This window comes from Melanerpes formicivorus, unplaced genomic scaffold (genome assembly GCF_026170545.1).
Source record: "Melanerpes formicivorus ecotype bairdi unplaced genomic scaffold, bMelFor1.0.p_v2 SCAF_19, whole genome shotgun sequence".
NCBI lineage: Eukaryota > Metazoa > Chordata > Aves > Piciformes > Picidae > Melanerpes > Melanerpes formicivorus.
In genome coordinates, this window is record NW_027142371.1 from 13,963,451 (window position 1) to 13,984,345 (window position 20,895).

Here is a 20,895-nt window from a genome sequence, read left to right on the forward strand (position 1 = left end):
GGCAGCAGCAGCCCCGCAACGAGTCTCTGCCTGAGAAATCATTTACCACGGCCCCGGCCCAGCCCCAACAGCCAGGCTGAGGACGTCAGCACCCAACAGCACCCACCCCTGGGTCAGAGAGAGATGAGGCCGTGGGCCAGGGTCACCCCCACGGCGATGGGGAGCCCAGAGGAAGGGGCTGGAGCTCCCCGACTTGGGAAAGAGGGGGCAGGGGGAAGGCTGGGACGCCCAGAATGGCCCAGAGTGTGCAGATGTGACTTGCATGCTGCTGCGGCTGCAGGAGATGGGGGTGCTGGGCAGACCCACAATGAGGGGCAGAGGAGGGGTGGCCACCTGGCCAGGCTGTGGGGCTCAGCATGGCAGATGCCAAGCCACAGACAGACGCAGCAGAGGGTGCGGCCAGACAGGTGCCCGAGGGTTGAGCGTGGCCTCAGGGGGAGCGGAGCGTGGGAAGGTGCGTGACGTGCCAGGCTGGGCGCTCCCGCTGCCCCCACTGTGCACCCTGCAGCGTTCCTGCGTGGGGACAAGCAGGTGGCTGGGTGCCACCATGCCAGCTGCTCCAGACGTGCCCCAGCACCGGGCCTGCCCCTCACCGTGCAGCAGCACCAGCGGGACGCAGCCCTGCCTGGGGTGGGGAATGCCAAGGTGAAGAGGGGTGTGGGGGTCACAACCAAAAGTGACTGTGCTGGGGGTGAGGGGTGCTCTGTGCCACAGGGACCCCACAGTGCTGCCACTGCTGCACCCCAAGACTCTGCCAAGGAAGGCTTTGCTCCTTGCCCCCCATTCCATGCAGTGTGGGGGGCACGGCAGGAGGTCTGCACTGGGACACCTCTCACTGCTGACCTGTGGCCGTGCCAGCACAGCTCACCACACTGCCAAATGGCAAAGGGCTGCCAGAGATGCAGCAAGGCAGAAGGGGCAGCCTGTGGTGACAGTGGGCAGAGAGGGGCAGGAGTCTGGGTCTTGGAGGGGCTGGTGCAAGGGGCTCATGATCTGCTGGAGCTGGAGCTGAGGAGAATGGCCTCGGGGTGAGGTCCTGGTGTGCCGGTGGTGGGGCACGCTGGGGACACTCCCTGCCTGGGGGTTTGTACCTGGTGTCTTTGTGCTGAGGGAGGTGACCTCTGCGGTCGCATGCGGGGTTTTACAGCTCAGCGATCGCGTTTCCTCGCTCGGAAATTCCTGTTTGCGCCACCCCTGCTCCTGCTGCCAGCTGCCCTTGTTGCTACAGAAACTCCGGGGCTGGCACAAAGGGACCAGCAGCAGAGAACCGGGGGCTGTGAGAACGGCCCCGGTGCCGCGTTTTGCCTGCAGGGTCCCCCCTGAGTGACAGCTTTGCCCCAGCATGGAACGTGCCATGGTGCCACGGTGGTACCGCAGGGTCACCAGGCTCTCCCCAGCAGTGCCAGGTCCTTTGGCCCCTCGCTCTTGGGGGGCTTCGGCCTCCTACCCTTCTCCCCTTGGTCACCGTGCGTCTGGCATGCGGCCGTGTGCCCGTAACGGCGGCATGGAGGCCAGTGCGTCCCCTTGCCACCATACCCTGGGGCGTGGGGAAGGCTCACCCTGGCCCGGGTACTCCTTTCCCTGCCCACAGCCCCCTCCTGCGATGTCCTGCAGCTCCGTGGGCCCCGCGGGCTGCGGTCCCGGTTCTCGCAACGCGGGGAGCGCAGTCCCGTTGGTCCCGGTCTCGGCGCAGCTCCCCAGGCGACGGCCGGCAGAGGAGGCTGTTGCTCCGCAGCAGCGGGGCCGGGCTCCGGCAGCCCCACGGCGCCTGCCCGGGCCGGTCCCGGTGCTCCCGGCGGTATTTAAGGGGGTGCGGGCGGCAGCAGCGCCGTGGGCTGTTGTCGCTGCCTCTCCTGCCGTCCCCGGAACCCTTCGCCTTGGGGAGCTGCCTACACCCCTGCCAGGGGCACCTGCCAGACCTTCATCCACAGCGGCTGTGGCGAACCAAACAACCTCAGGAAGGTGAAGGAGTGCCAGCAGGTCTGCCAGGGTGAGAGCAAGGACTGCACTGGGCCAGGCTGGGCCGGACTGGGCTCCCCCTGCTGCCAGGCAGCCAGAACCAGAGGGTCTGCTCTGTACCTCCCCATAGCAGGGGGGGTACAGCAGTGCCCATCATGCGGGCACCAGCGTCCCTGCGCCCTGACACGCGGCACAGGGGCTCTGGGTGTTGATGGCTGGCTCACAGCCCTGTCCTGGGCACTGGCACCAGCCCTGGTCAGAATCAGAACACAGTGGTCCCAGCTTTGCCATTGATGATCAAAGCAGGTGTGACCACCCGGCACTCAGCCTGCAGGGGCAGGGAAAGAGCCTGCTCTTGCCACTTGCCTTCCCACATCTCTGCTAAGCACGCTGGGCACGGGGTGTGCACCTGGGAGAGGAGGTGGCTGGCAGAGCTGCAGGGGCACCCGCAGGGGGAGCCTGGCACTCTGTGGACACCTGCCCAGGTGTGATCCTCCTTTCCAGGCGGAGCCGCGGGCGGCTGGGGCTGTTGGTGGTTGAGCAGCCCCCTCGGTACTTAGTGTCCCTGGCACAGTGGTGGTCTCCATGTAACACCAGAACCACGAGGGGTGCTCCTGGCTGTGCCACTTCCCAGGGGGTGAAGGCAGGGGTGTGTGAGTGCAGTAGCCAGTGCGGGGCCAGCTCTGCTTATTGACACCAGCACCCCACTGCCTCCCCCTGCCCTGCACCACTCTTCTCGCTGTCCCCTTTTGTTCTCCAGGGAGTGCCAAGGACTGACCCTGAGGGAGAGGTGGCAGCAGAACCAGAAGCCCCAGAGCCAGGAAAGGGCTGGCAGCCGGGGAGGACTAAGGTCTGCTGTGCCCCACACAACAAAGCCACCAGCATGCCCAGCTGGCAGCACCTCAGCCTCCACTCCCTGCCTGGCCCCATGCCCCATGTGCTCCCCAGCTTCTTCCTGCTTCCCCCCCTTGGTGGGGGGCGAGGGGGGGTGTCACCAACAGCGGCTGCCTGCGGGGCACAGAGGTTGGTGCTCCACGATTGCTCTATCAGCTCCAACCCATAGCCGCTGGCTGCGGGGCCAGGCCGAGGTGGAGGCGCTGGTGGCAGCGCTGGGCTGGCGGCGCCTGCCCCATCCTGGCGCCAGCCGGCACGGCCCGGCTGGTGGCACGGGCGCTGCTGGCGAGCCGGCTGGCGGCCCCGGGAAGGCGGCCTCCCAAAATGGGGTTTTTATTACAGCCATAGATCACCCTGGCGGGCTGATGCGGGCGGACGGCGGTGATTTTTCTTCATGGTTTACAGACAAATGAGGGGAAGGAAAATTGATGTGAACTTTGCTACAGCGAGAGGTCGGGCAGGGGAGCTTGGTTATGGATGAGCTGGGGGCTGCTGGAGCTCCCTGCCCCTGGGCCCCTCTGCGTGGGATGGATGGGAGCAGCAGCAGGACCAGAGGCACGTCTGGCTTGGGGTGCCCAGCTGCTGCTTCTCTGGGAGCTGGAGGGGGGGTGTGTGTCTGGCTCCCCTGGCCCCCCCGTCACCCACAGCACAGCCTGAGCAGCTGGCTGTGCCTGTCCCTCCTCAGAGGGATGCTGGGAGGGGAGGACCACGTGGGCAGGGTTATTAATTCTGCAGATGCTCATTAGTGCTTCAAACAGCCTCGGGTGAGCTGCTGCCACCAGCCTCCGGGCGAGGTCTTGGCTGCTTTCGTTACAATTAAAGTTGCCTCCAAACACCCCGGTCCTGCCGGGTAAGAGATAAGGGCAAATGCCCTCAAACGGTGGCTATCAGCTCCTGCACAGGGCCCATGAATATTAATGCAACTCTAATTAGTGCCTTTAAATACACGGCTGAAATCAGGCGTTTCCTCAGTAATAAATCAGCAGAGCTTGGCACCCTGCTCATGCCCGCTGGGCAGATCACGAGCTCTCCCTGCCTGCCCCATGCCCAGACCCTGCATGCCAGGGCTGTGTGCCATGCTGATGTGAGGACTGCTGGTGCTCTTGTTTTGGGAGTTTCAAGCTTTGGGCTGGGGAAGGGCAGGTAAGTTTTGGGGCTGGAGGTACCATGAGCCTTTACCTTGGTGGTGAATCCTGGTGAACAATAACACCCCCTGACCCAGCACCCCGAGGTGGGCAGTCAGTGCTGCTGGTGGAGCCTTCTAGAGACTTCAGGAGCATGGTTTGATGTGCTTGGTAAAACCCCACAGTCCCAGATCCCCAAACCCATGCTGGGTGCAGCAGAGGAAAGGGAGCCTGGCCATCACCCAACGTGCAGAAGGTGCCCCAGGACACTGTTCAGTTCTTTCCTAGGTGCCCCCAGATTTGCATCCCAGCTGTTTGCACAATGATGAGGTAAGTGACCCCACTAGCAATCACCTACAAACCAGTGGCACTGTGCTGAGCTGAGAGCTCAGCTGCTGTGGCTGCAGCAGTGCCACATGCCACCAACCCCAGCCTCCCTGGCACTCCTGCAGTGAGACAGGCATCTTGTGGGGTCTGCTGAGGTGTGCTGTGCATGGTCAGGGCGGGTGAACCTATTGCCACTTCTCTGGAGCCTGGTCTGATGCTTCTGCCCCATGCCAGCCTTCATCTCCACCTCTGAGCCCTCCTGGGAAGTGGCAGCAGTGCCCAGACCTCCCCGAGCTGGAGGAGATGCTTCAAAGGTGCTTGTGTGTGATGGGGGTGAGTGTGCAAGGCCAAGTGTGTGCACAGGGCTGAGCATGCAGGGGCACAGGCAGCAGGTCTGAGCAGGGCACAGGCAGCAGGTCTGAGCAGGGGTGGTCACTGTGTGCGTTCTCCCTATGCTCTGGCACTGGTGGCACTGGGAAAGAGCAAACACCAAACTCATTTGGCTGAGGAGAGATTAACAGGGTGTGAGGCCTGGAGGGGGTGGTGCAAGCAGTGCATTTTAAACCTCCACACAAACAGATGCTTGTGTAAGGTCAGAGGGAAGATGGAAATGCTCCAGGCAAGCACAGCCTCTGCCCCTCCCAACAACCTCCACCATCAATATTTGAGGCTGGTGCCACGTCCCTGTGCTGCTCATGTGGGTCAGAGACTGCTTGGTGTAGTGAGGAGAAAACTGCTCTGAGCATGGTGCTGGGTGAGCAGGGGCATGCCTGGGGAGGACACAACCTCTTGCCATCCCCCTTCTCATTCAGCAGCCCAGATCTCCACTGGCATGACAGAAGGGAGGAGGTTTGTGGGGCCGTGGTGCTGGTGGCACTGGAGGGATCAGGCACAGCCATCCCAGGCAGGACCCAGCCCCAGACCTGCCACCAGCCTCTGAAAGTTCCAGTGACTGGGGCGGGAGGGAAGGGGGAATGGCTCAGCCCATGCTCCGGTGCCAGCCTGGTGGGGCGTGTGCCTGCTGCCAGCTCCCAGCTTTCCCTCCTGCCACCTGGCAGGGAGCAGGATTGATGGCAAGAGATTTGGAAGGCTCCAAATGTGGAGGTTCTGTCGCTGAGCCACCCCCATCCATCACGAGCTGTTCATTACTAGGCAGCACCCTGCACGCCGGGCTGATTTCACACCTTATCTGAACCCAGCAGCTGTGCCCTAAATCCTGGGCGCCGCCAGCGTCTGCAGGAATTCGGCTGCCGGGGCTCGGAATGAATGTGGGCATCGATCATCTCCCCACACCAAATGGCTCCGGTGGCGCCGCTTGGCAGCGCTCATCTGTCAGCGGGGCCCTGGGCTGCCCGGCCCTGTACCCTCTCTGTCTCTGTCACAGGACCCCTGGTTGGCAAAATGTCACCCAAAGGACAAGTGCGGCAGCTTGGCCTCTCCTTTCCACCCTGCCTGGGGGCACCGCTGGTGGTGAGGGCACCTTCTGTCCCCTTAGGCATAGCGAGCACCAGCTCTGCTCTTGGTGGGGCTGTCCTCGTTGCTGCAGCCGTGCGCCGGGGGTGGGCACAGCCCCTGACCCCTCCCCAGGCGCGGCAGGCTGTCCCCTGGCGCGGTGGCTCGCCGCGGTGCCAGCCGCTGTGGCCAGCAGCCGTCCCTGGCGAGGCGCTGCTGCCAGGCAGGTGATGCTGGAGCTGTCGGCGTGATGAAGAGCCTCCCGCAGCACTGCAGATAAGCTACAAGCACAGGTCAGGCGAGGCCCGTGTAGCCCATCCATCAGGCGCGGCGGCTCCCGGCGCTCCCGGTGCCACCATCTGATGCGCGTTACCCGGCACAAATGTGTTCCTTCCCCCAAGGTTAAACGGATGAGTGAGGTTCAGGCGCTGACAGCTCTGCCCGCCCCGCACCAGCGATAAACGAGCCGCAGGAACCGGAGGGGGGTGTGTGGAAAAAACAAGGTTTGTTTGCTGTCAAATGCTCCTTTTGATGGGGCTGGCACCGGCGCGGATGGGCATCTGATCGTGGTGTGGCCACAAGGCAGCTAGAGATGGGCACCAGCGTAGCTGCTTTGGTGCCACCACCACACTAGTGGTGATGGATGGGTGAGAGCCAAGGCTTGGCAAGATGCTGGGGCACCCAGCAGCCCTGGCGTGCCGGGGCCGGTGGGGATGGGTGTGTGATGGCAGTGAGGCAGGATGGATCCAGCCCAGCTCCCATGGGCAGCCCCAGGAGCGGTGCCATCGGCTGGCAGAGCTGCAACCAGGCAGGGGCCGATGCTGCTCAACACATCCCCAGGTCTGCCCCACCTCGTGATGCCCAGAACCTGACCCCGCCAGGGTCTGCCTGCCCGCAGCTAGGGCAGAGCCGCGGGGCCTGGGGCGCGTACCCGGCGGGGGTCTGCGTGCTCGGCGGGGGTCTGCCTGCCCGCCGTGCCCCCGCCATTACCGCTGCCCTCGCTCAATGTCACAGCCGGAGGCTGTCAGCCTGAGGAGGTGCTGGGAGGCGAGGAGCGATCGGCTGCCAGCGGCGCGCTGCGCTCGCTGCTGATTTACGGCAGCGCCGCTAACGGAGCGCAGATTTTTCTTAATCTAAATTGAAAACTACTCAAGTAGAAAAATAATTTCATTGCTCCATCTGGGGGGGGGGGGGGGGGAGAGGAAGGGAAGAGCAGTGCCAGGGCAGGCAGGTCTAAGACTGCCCGTGCGCCCCCTGGCATCCACGCACTGACTGGGTAGGGCCAGCCCCATACCATCAGCCCCTGTCACCCTGGGCACTTCCTGAGGTGGGAGCTTTGCCAGCCTGGGCACTAAAACCCTTTTGCTGTGCCCCATACCCCAGCCTGGCACATACCTGGGGCAAGGTGGGTGGCAGGAGCTGCATCCTCACCCATGGGGCATATGAAAGGCTTCGGTGCATGCCCGTGGGGATCCAGGACAGTGCCAATGTCCTTGCAGCATCCTGGAGTAGCACAGAGGTGGTGTGGAGCTGTGGTGCTTTGCTGTGCCGTGGAGCTCACCGTGCTTTGTGTGGCCCGGCAGAGCAGGGTGAGGAGTGTTTCAGGTGCACAAGTGCCTCTGATGCCAATGAGGCTTTCACAGTGACAACCTCAGCTGGCTGCTGCCCTGGGGCTGGTATGCAATCGATCTGGCAACGCTGCACGCCCAGCCCTGTGGACGTGCCGACAGGATGGGTCTGTGGAGCCTTCTGGGGCTCCAAGGACTTGAATCAGCTCTGTGTTCAGGAAGGGGTTGTTCCAAAGCATGGCTGTGCTGATCTCATCCTGTGCAGGGGCAGAATCCAGCTGTATTCCACAACCCAGGAGCTAGCACAGGGCACGGAGAGAGGGCACCCATCCGGGCTCGGCTCCAGGGTGTCCAAGTCCTGCTCATCCCCTATGATGCCAGTGCCCCTGGTGCCAGTGGATGCCAGTGCAGGTGGGGCTGCTCTGCTTCACGGGGAGTTTGGCAATTTGGAGCTTGAATGAATTCTGAGGGTGTTTGCTGGGCTGGGTAATAACGTGCCCAGTGAGCTGCATCCTGAGCACGCCAACAAATTAAAGGGAAAAAAATCCCTCCCCCCCCCCCCCCCCCCCCTTTAATTTAAAAGTCACCGCTGGGAAATCTCAGCTGGCTGCAGCACTGATTTCCCCCCAGGCTGCCTTCCTGGAGAAATCTTTAATTTTGATTGTCACACTTTGTGGAGTTTAACTCAGGGCCACAAATAAGCCACCTGGCATCGAGGCTCCAGCCGTGCCAGGGCAGAGAGTGGCACCAGCGCGGGCAGGAAGGAGGGAGCAGTCTGCCCATGGCCACAGCCACCCTGGTGGGGCTTGCAGGCACCAGATGCCCTCTTCCCTTGCTCCTCTCCCCGGCCCACCTTCCCCTCTGCTCGCTCTGGCCCCGCACAGATTTCACAGAGCAGCTCCCTTTAATCACCTCCCACCAGCCAAACCAGCCGCTGGGTTCATGAAAACTCAGCAACCTTAATGCCACAACTGACTCCTGCCACCACTGGCACATCCCAGCCCCTGTGGTGCTGCCAGGCACCCTAGGACCCTGTCCAGAAGCCATAACAGATGTTACACCCCTGGTTTGGCCAGCCATGGGGCTGGGGTAACCATCACGGCCAGTCCAAGGTGTAGGCAGCTCCCAGGGCCACCCTGGTGTCTCTTGTGCCTCCAGCTTGGGGAATTGACACGTGGCTCTGGAGAGGTCCTCTCCTCTCCCTCCCCTTTCCTCTCCCTCTCCTCTCCCTCTCCTCTCCAGCCCTGCCGGCAGCTCCGTCGGCAGCTGGGAATGAAGGGAACGGAGGCAGGAGCCTCCCTGTCAGAACAGCACTGCTGGGGTGAGCTCGGGAAGGTTACAGCAGCTCGTTTGCATTTCACCCTTCAGTAACTCCAGCACTTGTGGGTGCAATTAGCTGCAGGTCTGGTGCTATGAAGCCATCAGCAGGCAGAGATCTGAATGTTAACAACCCTGGCGCATCCCCGTGCCCGGCTGTGCCCCTCCTGCCGGCGCTAACGCCCCAGCCACGCCGGAGGATTTCTACTGGCTGCCTTAATGGGCCTTGACTACATTAAATGCACATTTTTAAACCCATCTGACTGCCCAGCCCTCCCCGGAGTGCTTGGGTGATGGATTTGGTGCTTGCTGTGGGCACCGATGCCTGTGAAGGGGAGTGGGTGTTGGCACAGCAGGATGGCGGCCAGGGCCGAATCAGGGCTGGATGGGTGGCATGCTTATCGCCCTAACAAAGAGTCTGATCCAACGTTGTCCTCTGGGAGAGGAGACCAGGGAGTAGTTTACAAGCAAATCACCGCTGTGGCAGCACCAGCTGGACCGGGATACCTGGCACAGCCCTGGCAGCACATCCCTCCCATGGCATAGGGGCTTGGCAGCTGACCCATTTCTCCCACTTGGGCAGGAATGTGGAGCTGGGAGCGTGGCCATTGCCTTCTTAAGCTTCATCCCTGTTTAATTGGAGAGTTGTGAGCCGTGGCTCCTATTTCTGCAGCAATTTGCTCCGAGGTTTCTCTCTTTCCCTCCATTATCCGCCCCGATGAACTCGGCTGTGCCAGCCAGCTCCCACCCGGCGGCGCGGGCAGCGCTGGCACCACCCGTTCACATGCAGGAGTCTGCCCGCAGTCCCTGGGCAGCGAGCCTGCACTGGGAGGGCAGGGGCTGTGGTGGGGGAGACAGGGCTGGGGGGGGTGCTGGTGTCGCCCTTCTCCGTGCCAGGAGCTGGTGCAGGGTGGTGGCATTGGGAACCGCGCGGGTGCAGGGCCCTGCCACCACCCCACTGCTGCCAGGGAGCTGCGTGGCTGCAGCGTCTCTGCTTAGCAAAGGCTCATTTGAGATTCCAGCTGCGGCTTGTTCCCTTCGCCCCATTTTCACGGGAGACGGAAAGCGTCCGGGAACGCCGCGGCCCCCGAAAGGGCCAAGATCTGACAGAATTAACGAGCGGCTTCAATCAGGCTGTTTTCCTAATGGTTTGTCACAGCAGCCCGCACCGCCCGCACCGCCCGGCACCCCCCTTGCTCCCAACCCCCTGAGGCATCATTTACATTTCTTAATAACCCCTCATTAATATTGATGGCGCGGGGCGGGCAGCGGCTGAGCGCGGCGCTAATTCAATTGCAGCAGCCTCGCCGTGTTCCGTTAATCACCGGGGGCCGGGGGCGCTCGGCACAATTATTTATTCGGAATTAGATCTCGGGGCGTCGGGATTGAAACCTGAACTCGGAATAAAATTAAACTGGGATTCTCCTCCCGCTGCTCCCAGCCGGTGCTGAGCATCGCTCCCGGCCACAGCCGCGGCCGGCAGCACCGGGACACGAGATGCCCATCGGTGCCGGTGTAGTTAGGGGAAGAGAGCTGGGAAGGTCTGGTTTGGGCTGTCCCAAGACACCCGGAGCCCTGGAGGTGTCGCTGAGGGAGCAGGGGAGGGCGCTGCAGGTCCCACCACCGCTGCCGGGCACACCTCCTGAAGCTTCAGGCCGGAGGTGCCTCGTCAGCTGCCGTCAGGCGCTTTTCTCCAGCCCGAAGATGATTACCAGTGCCTCCCCGCCCAGCACTGGCACATTTCCCCCCGCCTTGTTTGCAGACCATGCCACCCGCAGACCCTCAGCTTCCTGCCCCACACCACAGCCGCAGCATCTCCTGATCCCATACCACGAGTCCTGATCGTTCCTGGGGCTGTGGATGCCCCATCCCTGGAACATTCCAGGTCAGGTTGTTTGGGGCTCTGAGCAACCTGCTCTAGTTGCAGATGTCCCTGCTGAGCGCAGGGAGGTTGAACTGGATGAGCTTTCAGAGATCCCTTCCCACCCAAAGCAGTCCGAGGTTCTCTCATCTCAGCTGCCCTGAGACGGGGGTGGGACAGGAGGAGTTCAAGGTGCTGCTAGGGAGGGAACAGGAAAACAAGGTTTTAGGGGGCGTAACATCACCCAGTGGGAACAATGGCGAGGGAGGGGATTCAAGTGAAACCTCAAAGCAGGAAACAGTGGTGGCCAGAGTTTGTCTGCAGACAGAGGGTCAGCTTTAATCTCGTGTTGCTCAGCTGCTGGCTGAGTCCCCAGTCTGCTCAGGTCCCCACCCGAGCCCCCCGGGCTGTGCCACACTCGTATCACTGCTCCTCCGGCGCTGGGGCTTCACAGCTGGCGAACCCGGAGCGCTCGCTGAAGCACAGCCAGATGAGCCCATAATCATCTCCTATTTATCTCGTCTTTAACATGCAGATTTGTGGAGTTAATTTTGTCGTGACTGATGCCTCCCGCATTTCACCAGAGCACCGGGGGGATGGGAGGGACTCCTCGGAAAAAAAAACCACACCACATTATATATATTTTTAATTTCCTGAGCGTTCTCAGACCCGACTCACGCTGAGATAACTGCCTAATAGCTCCCATCGTTACGCCGTGAAGAATTAGTTTAGCTCAAAACTCCTTTTTTTTTACGGCGCAGCTGCAATAAATTCAGGAAGATTTTTGGCCAAGTCGACTCTCTTCTAATTATTCATATTTGTTAAATTGAAAAATGCCTCCATCCATCTGCGGTTCCGCAGCTTGCCGAGTTACAGCAGCATTTGTCACGGCCTCGGCGCACACAGGGATGGTCACGTTCACCTCCCCCTGCCCTCGGTGCTCGGTTGCCGGCCCCTTGCCCACGGTGCCAGCGGTGCGTAACGAGGGGCTGGCAGAGCCTCCTGCGTCTCCAGCCTGCCCCAGCCTGGGGAGGATGGGCGGATTGGTGTCAAAAGCAACCCCCAGGATTTGGGTGTCTGCACTTCACAGCGGGGCGAGTCGGCTCCGGGGGGGGGGGGGGGGGGGGCTTTGCTGGGGTGGCAGCACCTGAGCCCCACACGATGCCCAGCCCTGCTGGCACAGCCGCAGACAGGACCCCCGGCCCCCATTCATCCACAGCACCAGGGGCTCACACAGCTCCCTCCATGGCACGGCTGGGGGCCGCTCGGAGCCCCTGTCACCCGGGAGGGGACCTTTCCTGCGCCTGCTCCGCGCCTGGCGGCACCGCTCCCCGCCCTCCTCTTGCGCCCCCCCTGCTGCCAATCGGCCGCGTCCGGCTGTGGCGCGGAGGCTCCGGTGACCGGGCCGAGCAGCGAGCCCAGCCTGCTGGGGTGTGGCTGGGAGCCTGGGGGGCGCAGCAGAGCCCCGGAGGAGCTGCTCCCCACTTCCCCGCCCAAGCCCGGCTCGCCCTCCGCCCCGCTCTGCCGCCCCGGAGCGTCCCAGCGCTGCTTTGCGCCAGTGTCGTACCTCTCGCTTTGCGGCAGCGTCCCTCCCCGCCCCCCGCTTTACGGCAGAGTGGCGCCTCCCTCGTGCTTTACGGCACGCCGTGGCGCGGCCCCGCTCCTCGGCGGCAGTTTCCCGGCGGCGGGGGTCCGGAGGGTGCCATGGACGTGGGGGAGCTGCTCAGCTACCAGGTGAGCGGCTCGGTGGCGGCCCCCCCGGGCGCTGGGGCGGGTAGGGGCCGGGAACTGAGCTCTCGGCGCACGGGGAACGGCCGCGGGCCAGCCCCGGCCCTCCCGAGGGGAACGAGCGCGGCCGCCGCCGGGGCCTGGCAAAGACTCCCGGCCGAGGCCGCAGGCGAGCGCGTGCCCGCGGCCTCACGGGCTGCCGGCCCGGGGCGGCGGCGGTGCCGGGCGCGCCGCTGTGCAGCGCCAGCCCGGGCGCTCGCCGTGCGTCCCTGCGGGGCTCGGCGATGCTGCCGCAAACTTTTGGGGGCCGCTTGGGGGAAGCGGCGCCCCGCTGGGGTCCGCTTACCGGGGGCTTTGCAGAGGGTAGCTCTGCTGGCGCCCTTCCTTCCGGAGCCCGGCACAGCGTGCGCCGGTGCCCTGCGGGCTCCGCGGCCGCGTTCTCCGCTTCTCCCGCTCCGTGTCAAGCCCCAGGCCGCTGGAGCTTTACCTGCAGCCGCTCTTGTGCTCCCCTCGCGGGCTGTGACTGCTGCTGCTTCGTCTTTCGGAGCCAGCCCATGGGCAGCTGTGGTCAGCCCCGGGGGCTCCCCGCGTGGGCCGGGGAGTGGGAGCGCTGCTGGGCCCTGGTGGTTTCGATCCTTTCTCTGCGATTTCAGCTCACGGTAGTGTTGCCTTGTGCTTTAGTTCTTGGAAGACTTGCAGCAGTGCCTTTATCCTGTGGAGTGGGTGGGGGAGGAAAGCCCCCAGAGGTGTTCTCTACCTTGGAAGTGGTTGAGCTCACTCAGGAGGTCTGGTCCAGAGCTCAGGATGCCTTGTGGAACCCCTCCTGCTGCCCCCCTGGTGTGTGTGAGTCTGGGGAGGGCATCACACGTGTTCAGGGGTGACAAGAGCTCCTTCCTGCTCTAGGCACCTCTCTGCTTTCAGGATGTCTTCCTCTGATACAGGGAAAGAGGGAAAGGTACCTCTGGGTCTGAAGAAATCCCCATCTTGTCTTCCCAGTGGTACCCAAATACCCTGGGGTGTGGCTGTAGGGGTGGTCTGCCTTGGAGAGCTCCCCTGGCCTCCTCCTGGTCCAGCTCCAGGCTGCTGTTCTCCGTGGGTGCTCTCTCTCTCCCACCCTGCTTCGCCCCTTCCGTGGTGCTGCCAGCGTGGGCCTGGGAGCTGCTCTGCTGCTCTCCTTCTCCACTGCCACACTGCCTGTGACTGTTTGCAGTGTGGAGTTGGAACCATCCCTTCTCCTTGTGTTTAGAGTCATAGAACCAGTGAGGTTGGGAAAAGACCTCTAAGGTCATCGAGCCCAAGAACTGGGAAGTGCTTTCCTTCCGTGACAGACCTTGGTTTCCTCTGCCCCTCTTGCTGGACATAGGATGGCTTGGGCTGGGAGAGGGCTTAAAGATCAGCTGGTTCCAACTCCCTTCCCATGGGCCAGCGACACCTTCCAGCAGGTCAGGATGCTCAAAGCATCACCCAGCCTTGGTCTGAAACCCCTCCAGGGAGAATACCCTTTGGTTTTATTCTTGCTTTGCTAGCAGGGATGGTTTAATGTCTGGGAAAACTCTTCAGACTCTTTGCTAGGTTTGAACTCTGACTGTGTCAACAGCTTGCACAGGAGCACTCCTCACACAAGCACAGCTCTTTGGGTGTCCAGTGGAGGTCAGGAGCCTTTGTGGTTCAACACACATAAACTTATAAACAGAAGCAAGCCCTCCAAACAGCATCTGCAGATGTTCTCCCTTGCTTTCATCCCCCTGCTGTGTCTCTTCCCCACTCACAGTGATGCCTCTGCTTGCTCTGTGGTGCAGTTTACACCTCAGGCACAGAAAGGTGAACCTCTGAGAGCTGCTGCTTGTTGTTGTTTCTTAACCAGGCTCCAGCTTGGGGGTTTTTCATTTGTTGTGAAGTGTGGCAGGTTCCCATCTGCTCTGGGGCACAGTGCACATCACTTGGGCTTTGTTCAGCTTTCCTTGGATGAGCTCTTGGATGGCAAGGAGGCTGGAGGTGAGGAAATGCTGCTTGGCTGCTGGGTGATTTAATTTCTTGCTGCTGAAATGATCCTGAGCTGCAGGACCAAACATTCAGCAGCTTGCAGCCAACCAGGGAAAGTGTTCCTGGAGGGTTTGTCCTGGCTCTGTGCTCCTCTGCTCTCACTGGGTACAGATGGTTCCTGTGTCAGTGCTGGGATTTCAGTGCCTCCAGAAACCAGGTGACAAGGATGAGGAGCAGGCAGACAGCTCTGATCCTGAGGAGGTGAAGTTTCCTGTGTGAGGGAGCTGCTGGCTGAGAGGTAGGAAAGGAAGCTGGGAGGAAGAGGTGGTTCTGCTCCCCTCCTGCATGGGCCAGGGTCTGCACAGCTCTGAACTGCTGCCCTCCTGTATCCATTTTAGAGGCCTGCTCTTGTCCCCTGAAGGTGTAAAATTCAGGCTAGCCCCAGCTCTGTCACACTGCTGCTGCAGAGAGGACTTGGGCTGGTGCCTGGCAGATGAGTGGAGGGAGACTGTGCCCAGCTGATGGCAGGAGGAGGATGGCTGGGGGCTCACACAGCAGCTCCTGACCTCCCCAGGTTTCTCTCTGATGTTATGGGGAGCACAGGTCTAGGACCTCTCCTGCACCAGACTGGCTCAGGATCTCCTTTTCCACCTTGGGGGCAGGGGTGGCACTGGCAGCTGGGTGCTGTGGTTAGGCCACACCTGGAGTCCTGTGTCCAGTTCTGGGCTCCTCAGGGTAGGAAAGAGGTTGAGGTGCTGGAAGGTGTCCAGAGAAGGGCAACAAAGCTGGGGAGGGGTCTGGAGCACAGCCCTGTGAGGAGAGGCTGAGGGAGCTGGGGTTGCTCAGCCTGGAGAAGAGGAGGCTCAGGGGAGACCTCATTGCTCTCTACAACTCCCTGCAGGGAGGTTGTAGCCAGGTGGGGGTTGGTCTCTTCTCCCAGGCAAGCAGCACCAGAACAAGAGGACACAGTCTCCAGCTGTGCCAGGGGAGGTTTAGGCTGGAGGTGAGGAAGAAGTTCCTCATAGAAGGAGTTATTGCCCATTGGAATGTGCTGCCCAGGGAGGTGGTGGAGTCCCCAGCCCTGGAGGTGTTTAGGAGGAGACTGGATGGGGTGCTTGGTGCCATGGTTGAGTTGATCAGATGGTGCTGGGTGAGAGGTTGGACTGGATGATCTCAAAGGTCTCTTCCAACCTGGTTAGTTCTCTTCTGCCCTCTTCTCTTCTGCCCTCTTCTCTTCTGCCCTCTTCTCTTCTGCCCTCTTCTCTTCTGCCCTCTTCTCTTCTGCCCTCTTCTCTTCTGCCCTCTTCTCTTCTGCCCTCTTCTCTTCTGCCCTCTTCTCTTCTGCCCTCTTCTCTTCTGCCCTCTTCTCTTCTGCCCTCTTCTCTTCTGCCCTCTTCTCTTCTGTTCCCTGCTTGTGATCTCTTGCTGCAAACAGTGTTCTCAGCTTCCCCAGCACAACCCCATGCAATTGCTTTTCTCCTGCACTGTGGTGGCTTTGCCTCCTCTAAATGCCTCACTTGTGCCCTTTCTCCATGAAGAAGATGCTCTTCCCCAGTGCCAGGTCTGGCACGGAAGGTCTCAGGGCACTGGGCCACCGCCTCGGCACCAAGTGTCTGTCAGAGCAGGAAAAGGAACCTCCTGCCACACTCCCCCCAGTTAAACACTGCCTGGCAGCTCACCCAGAGCTCAGGGATCCAGAAACTTTATGAGTGGCTGCAAAACAGTTGCAGATGGTCCTGAGCTGCTGATTAAATGCTGCTGCTGCTGCTCTGCCCACCAGGGCTGTGCCCAGATCCTCTGCGCCTGGTCGTTATGGGACAAAGCCAACTGCAGCTCTTCCCAGAGCCCTCTCTCAGCCCTCCTGGGAGGGAGGAAGGGAGGTTATTTCAGCTCCCATTAAATGCAGCTTTCCCCCCTGTGGGGGATGATTACCAAGTGCTCATTTTTGTAATGGGATGTTGCTAAAACCACACAGCAAAAAGCAGCAGGAAATAGTGGGGGGAGCTCTGACCCCCATCCCCCTTCCCTGAGCTGGATGAGCTGTCTGAAGGGTCTGAGGGAGGTTTGGGGTGGGATGGATCTCCAGGTGGCAGTCAGAGGATAACTTCTGCTGCTGGTGCAGGCAGTTTGCTGCCAGTCCACAGTGCAGGGGTGCAGATGATGGCAGATGCTTCACTCTGCTCTGCTCAGGCCTCACCTGCAGGGCTGGGGCCAGCTCTAGGACCCTCAGCACAGGAAGGACCTGGAGCTGATGGAGAGGGTGCAGAGGAGGCCATGAAAGTGCTGATGGGGCTGGAATACCTCTGCCATGAGGCCAGGCTGAGGGAGCTGGGGGTGTGCAGCCTGGAGGAGAGAAGGCTCCAGGCAGAGCTCAGAGCAGCCTCCCAGCACCTGCAGGGGGCTGCAGGAAGGCTGCAGAGGGACTGCTCCCAAAGGCCTGCAGGGACAGCACCAGGGGCAGTGGTTTGAAATGAGAGCAGAGCAGATTGAGCTTGGAGGTGAGGAACAAGTTGTGCCCCAGGAGGCTGCTGGAACCCTGCAGCAGGTTGCCCAGGGAGGGAGCTGAGGCCCCAGGGCTGGAGCTGTGCAAGGTGAGGCTGGAGAAGGCTGTGAGCAAGCTGCTGCAGGGGAGGATGTCCCTGCTGAGGGCAGGGGGTTGGGCTGGGTGGCCTTTGGGAGGTCCCTTCCAACCCAACCCATTCTGGGGTCCTGTGATCCTGTGCTGAGCAGCTTGGTGGTCACTTGGAGCCTTCTCACCCTGGCAGCTCCCATCCTGCCCCTGGGCTCCAGGCAGGAGCTGCTGCAGGCTCAGCTGCAGCCTAGGCCTGAGCTGCACTCCTGGCCCCACACTGTGGAGCTGCTGTTGCTGCACTAACAGGGTCAGAAGTGAACCTTTAGTCTGTATTCCACTCTGTTCTCCCTGGCCACAAACCCAGAGGTCTGTGGAAGCTTGGCAGGGAAGATCCCAGCTCCCTGCCCCTCCTGAGGGTTCCAGGCTCCTGACTGAGGCTGGAGAAGATAACCTGCCTCTGATAAGCTGCATCCATATACAGGGTGTCTCTCTCTCTCCCTCTGCCTCCATGTGTGTGATTTTTTTCCCCCTTCTTTTTCATTCTTTGGAGCTCTTGGAGCTTCCTGAGGTGTCTGAACCCTCCTGGTGCCAGCTCTTCTAATTCTCCTGCTCAGATCCTGCACCATCTGGAGGTGTCGTGCTTCAGGAAGGAGAGACAACAAAGAGGGAGAGTGACAGAGGCTTGGTTTATCAGCAAGGCTGGCAGCAGGATGAGGAAGTTAGTGAAGGTGCCCCTGGGGACTTGGGGAAGTGCTTTCCAGAGGCCTGGGCTGGCAGCTGCTCTCTGCAGCAGCTCCCAGAGGGCTGCAGCCGGCTGGGCTGAGGCCGCAGGAGAAGCTGCACCGCTGATGAAGATTCATTTCAGCTTTCATTACCAAGTAATTCCTGAGCTCCCCAGTAACAAGGTTACTTACAAAGCAGCTGTCTTGGTAATATGAAACTGCATTAGAGACTTCTCTAAACCTTCCTGATGTTTGGAGAAGGCTGGGAGTGAGCAGGGCCCCAAACAATACGTGTGCAGCTTCTGGGATTAGCGATCCCAGCCCTGGGCCTCTGCTCTGAGGGACCCCAGGCAGGGCCCTGGGCAGGTCATGGAATCCTGGGATGGGTTGGAAGGGACCTCCAAAGGCCACCCAGCCCAACCCCCTGCCCTCAGCAGGGACATCCTCCCCTGCAGCAGCTTGCTCACAGCCTTCTCCAGCCTCACCTTGCACAGCTCCAGCCCTGGGGCCTCAGCTCCCTCCCTGGGCAACCTGCTGCAGTGTTCCAGCAGCCTCCTGGGGCACAACTTGTTCCTCACCTCCAATCTCAATCTGCTCTGCTCTCATTTCAAACCACTGCCCCTGGGGCTGTCCCTGCAGGCCTTTGGGAGCAGTCCCTCTGCAGCCTTCCTGCAGCCCCCTGCAGGTGCTGGGAGGCTGCTCTGAGGTCTGCCTGGAGCCTTCCCTCCTCCAGGCTGAACACCCCCAGCTCCCTCAGCCTGGCCTTGCAGCAGAGCTTCTGCAGCATTTTCATGGCCTCCTCTGGGCCCTCTCTATCAGCTCCAGGTCCTTCCTGTGCTGAGGGCTCCAGAGCTGGCCCCAGCCCTGCAGGTGAGGTCTGAGCAGAGGGGCAGGATCCCTCTCTCCACCTCTGGCCACACTGCTTTGGGTGCAGCCCAGGCTGCCCTTGCTGCATGCCAGGGGTTGTGGAGCTGGAGCTGTGCAGGGAAGCTGTTGTCCCCAGCTCTGGAGCTTGGCTGAGCAGCTCCAGCTGCTGACTGACTGTGGCTGAGAAGAAATGTAACCTCTGGCCCTTCTCCATCAGGTCCAGGTCCTTCCTGTGCTGAGGGTCCCAGAGCTGGGCCCAGCAGTGCAGGTGAGGTCTTTGTGCTTTGGTTTGGGCTGGTTCCCACCTTCCCCACACACAGCCTGGGCTCTGCTGCCCAGTGCTGTTAGTGCCTGGGTACAAGCAAGACCCTGTGCCCAGTGTGTGCCACCCAGACCCTCAGCCCCAGCACATCAGCCACCATCCAAGGACAGCAGAAGGCTGCAGAGGCCCAGGAGATAATCCTCCCTTTACCAACCAGCAGCTTTTGTTTACTTCATTGTGTGCTCTATAAATATCAGCTTGGTTTAAAACCTTTCTGGGGATGTTATTATTCATTGTTTTCCTGTGCTGATAGCAGTGTTAGATTGAAATGAAATTGTCTTTGGAGTAAATGACCAGGGCTGCTCTGCATTCAAGGGAAACAGAATTAAGCTTAACTAAGAAAACAATTTCCAAGTGCTCTTCTTGTGCAGTTTCTAATGGATTCCATCTCCTCCCCAGCTGCACCTCAGCACAGCCCCTGAGCAGCCCCCATGGCAGTTAGCAAGTGATTAACTTCCCCCCCTTTCTGCTCCAGAAAGGCAAAGCTTGTGCAGGTGTTTGTGAGGCTGTGAAAGCAGGCATGGAGGGGCAGGACCTGCAGCCCAGAGAGCCAAGCAGAGCCTGGGCTGCAGCAGAAGTGTGGCCAGCAGGGCAGGGAGGGGATTCTGCCCCTCTGCTCCTCTCTGCTGAGACCACAGCTGGAGCTCTGGGGCCAGTGCTGGAGCCTCTGTGCCAGGAAGGGTCTGGAGGGGCTTGGAGGTGTCCAGAGCAGGGCCAGGAGGAGGAGCAGAGGGCTGGAGCTGCTCTGCTGTGAGCACAGCCTGAGGGAGTTGGAGTTGTGCAGGCTGGAGAGGAGGAGGCTCTGAGGAGACCTCATTGTGGCCTTGCAGGATCTGCAGGGGGCTGCAGGAAAGCTGGGGAGGGACTTGTGAGGGTGTCAGGGAGGGATAGGACTGGGGGGGATGGAGCAGAACTAGAAGTGGGGAGATTGAAATTGGCTGTGAGGAAGAAGTTGTTCCCCAGGAGGGTGGTGAGAGCCTGGCACAGGCTGCCCAGGGAGGTGGTGGAAGCCTCCTGCCTGGAGGTGTTTGCAGCCAGGCTGGAGGTGGCTGTGAGCAACCTGCTGTGGTGTGAGGTGTCCCTGGCCATGGCAGGGGGCTGGGACTGGCTGAGCCTTGAGCTCCCTTCCAGCCCTGACAGCTCTGTGATTCTCTGACTCTCTGGCTTCAGCCTGGAAGGAGCTGGATTTAGGTTGCAGGAAACTCTTCCCCAGGAGGGTGGTGAGGCCCTGAAATCTGAGAGAAGGAATCACAGAAAGGAAGGGTTTGGAAGGGACCTCCAGAGAGCATTGAGTCCAACCCCCCTGCCAAAGCCACACAGGAATGCATCCAGGGGGGGCTTGAAATCCTCTAGGGGAGGAGACTCCACCACCCAGAGAGGAGGTCTGGAGGCTCCAAGCGTGGCAGTGCTCAAGGCCAGGCTGGATGGGGCTGGGAGCAGCCTGCTGCAGTGTGAGAGGTCCCTGCCCTGGCAGGGGGGCTGGAGCTGGCTGAGCTTTAAGGTCCCTCCCGTGCCGGGGTTGTGTGGAATACGTTTTGTCGTTAACAGCCCTCTGTTTGCTTGGCAGCACTAGGGTGTGAGTGCTTAGCCCTTGCTGGTTGGTGACAGCCCCTCAGGAAAGAGAAACCCTGAGCAGGGCCAGGGTGGGTGAGCAGGGCCGGGGTGGGTGAGCAGTGCTGGGGTGGGTGAGCAGGGCCGGGCTGGGTGAGCAGGGCTGGGTGAGCAGGGCCGGGCTGGGTGAGCAGGGCCGGGGTGGATGAGCAGGGCTGGGTGAGCAGGGCCGGGGTGGATGAGCAGGGCTGGGTGAGCAGGGCCGGGGTGGATGAGCAGGGCTGGGTGAGCAGAGCAGGGCTGGGTGAGCAGGGCTGGGTGAGCAGGGCTGGGTGAGCAGAGCAGGGCTGGGTGAGCAGGGCTGGGTGAGCAGGGCCGGGCTGGATGAGCAGGGCTGGGCTGGATGTGCAGGGCTGCTGCTGCCGCTGCCGCTCTCCGCTTGCTGCTTCCCGGCCCCCGGCGCCTCCTGCGGGATGCACAAACGCTGCCCCGGCCCCGGCTCCCGTGTTGGAGGAGTGCTGGGTGGGAATCTGCAGCCTTCTCAGGAGGCTTTTGCAGCACAGCGGTGACAGAAGGCGACCCTTCGCGCCCGCTCGCAGCGTTGGCCCGGCAATTCAATTAGCGGCCGTGCTGGCAGCCCTGGGCACG

The 20,895-nt window shown here is 61.4% G+C and overlaps 1 protein-coding gene and 1 long non-coding RNA gene across 4 annotated transcripts in view; both read left to right on the plus strand.

The window, feature by feature from the left end:
* Nucleotides 1-1,843: 1,843 nt before the first annotated feature.
* LOC137447145 (uncharacterized) lies at nt 1,844-8,876 on the plus strand. Of its 2 annotated transcripts, XR_010988803.1 has the most exons (7): nt 1,844-1,990; nt 2,720-2,809; nt 3,196-4,307; nt 4,430-6,049; nt 6,158-6,259; nt 7,590-7,735; nt 8,693-8,876. It is a non-coding gene; the product is annotated as an uncharacterized lncRNA (long non-coding RNA). The 2 variants fall into 2 exon arrangements; XR_010988802.1 differs by having other exon boundaries at nt 3,196-6,049; nt 8,721-8,876.
* Nucleotides 8,877-12,136: 3,260 nt separating this feature from the next.
* Nucleotides 12,137-20,895, plus strand: part of CTNNBL1 (catenin beta like 1) — a 62,707-nt gene continuing 53,948 nt past the window's right edge. For both annotated transcript variants that reach the window (XM_068150179.1, XM_068150178.1), the window contains exon 1: nt 12,137-12,236. In XM_068150179.1, coding sequence (XP_068006280.1) covers nt 12,207-12,236 — 30 coding nt within the window. In that variant the 5' untranslated portion in view covers nt 12,137-12,206. The remainder of the gene's footprint in view (nt 12,237-20,895) is intronic.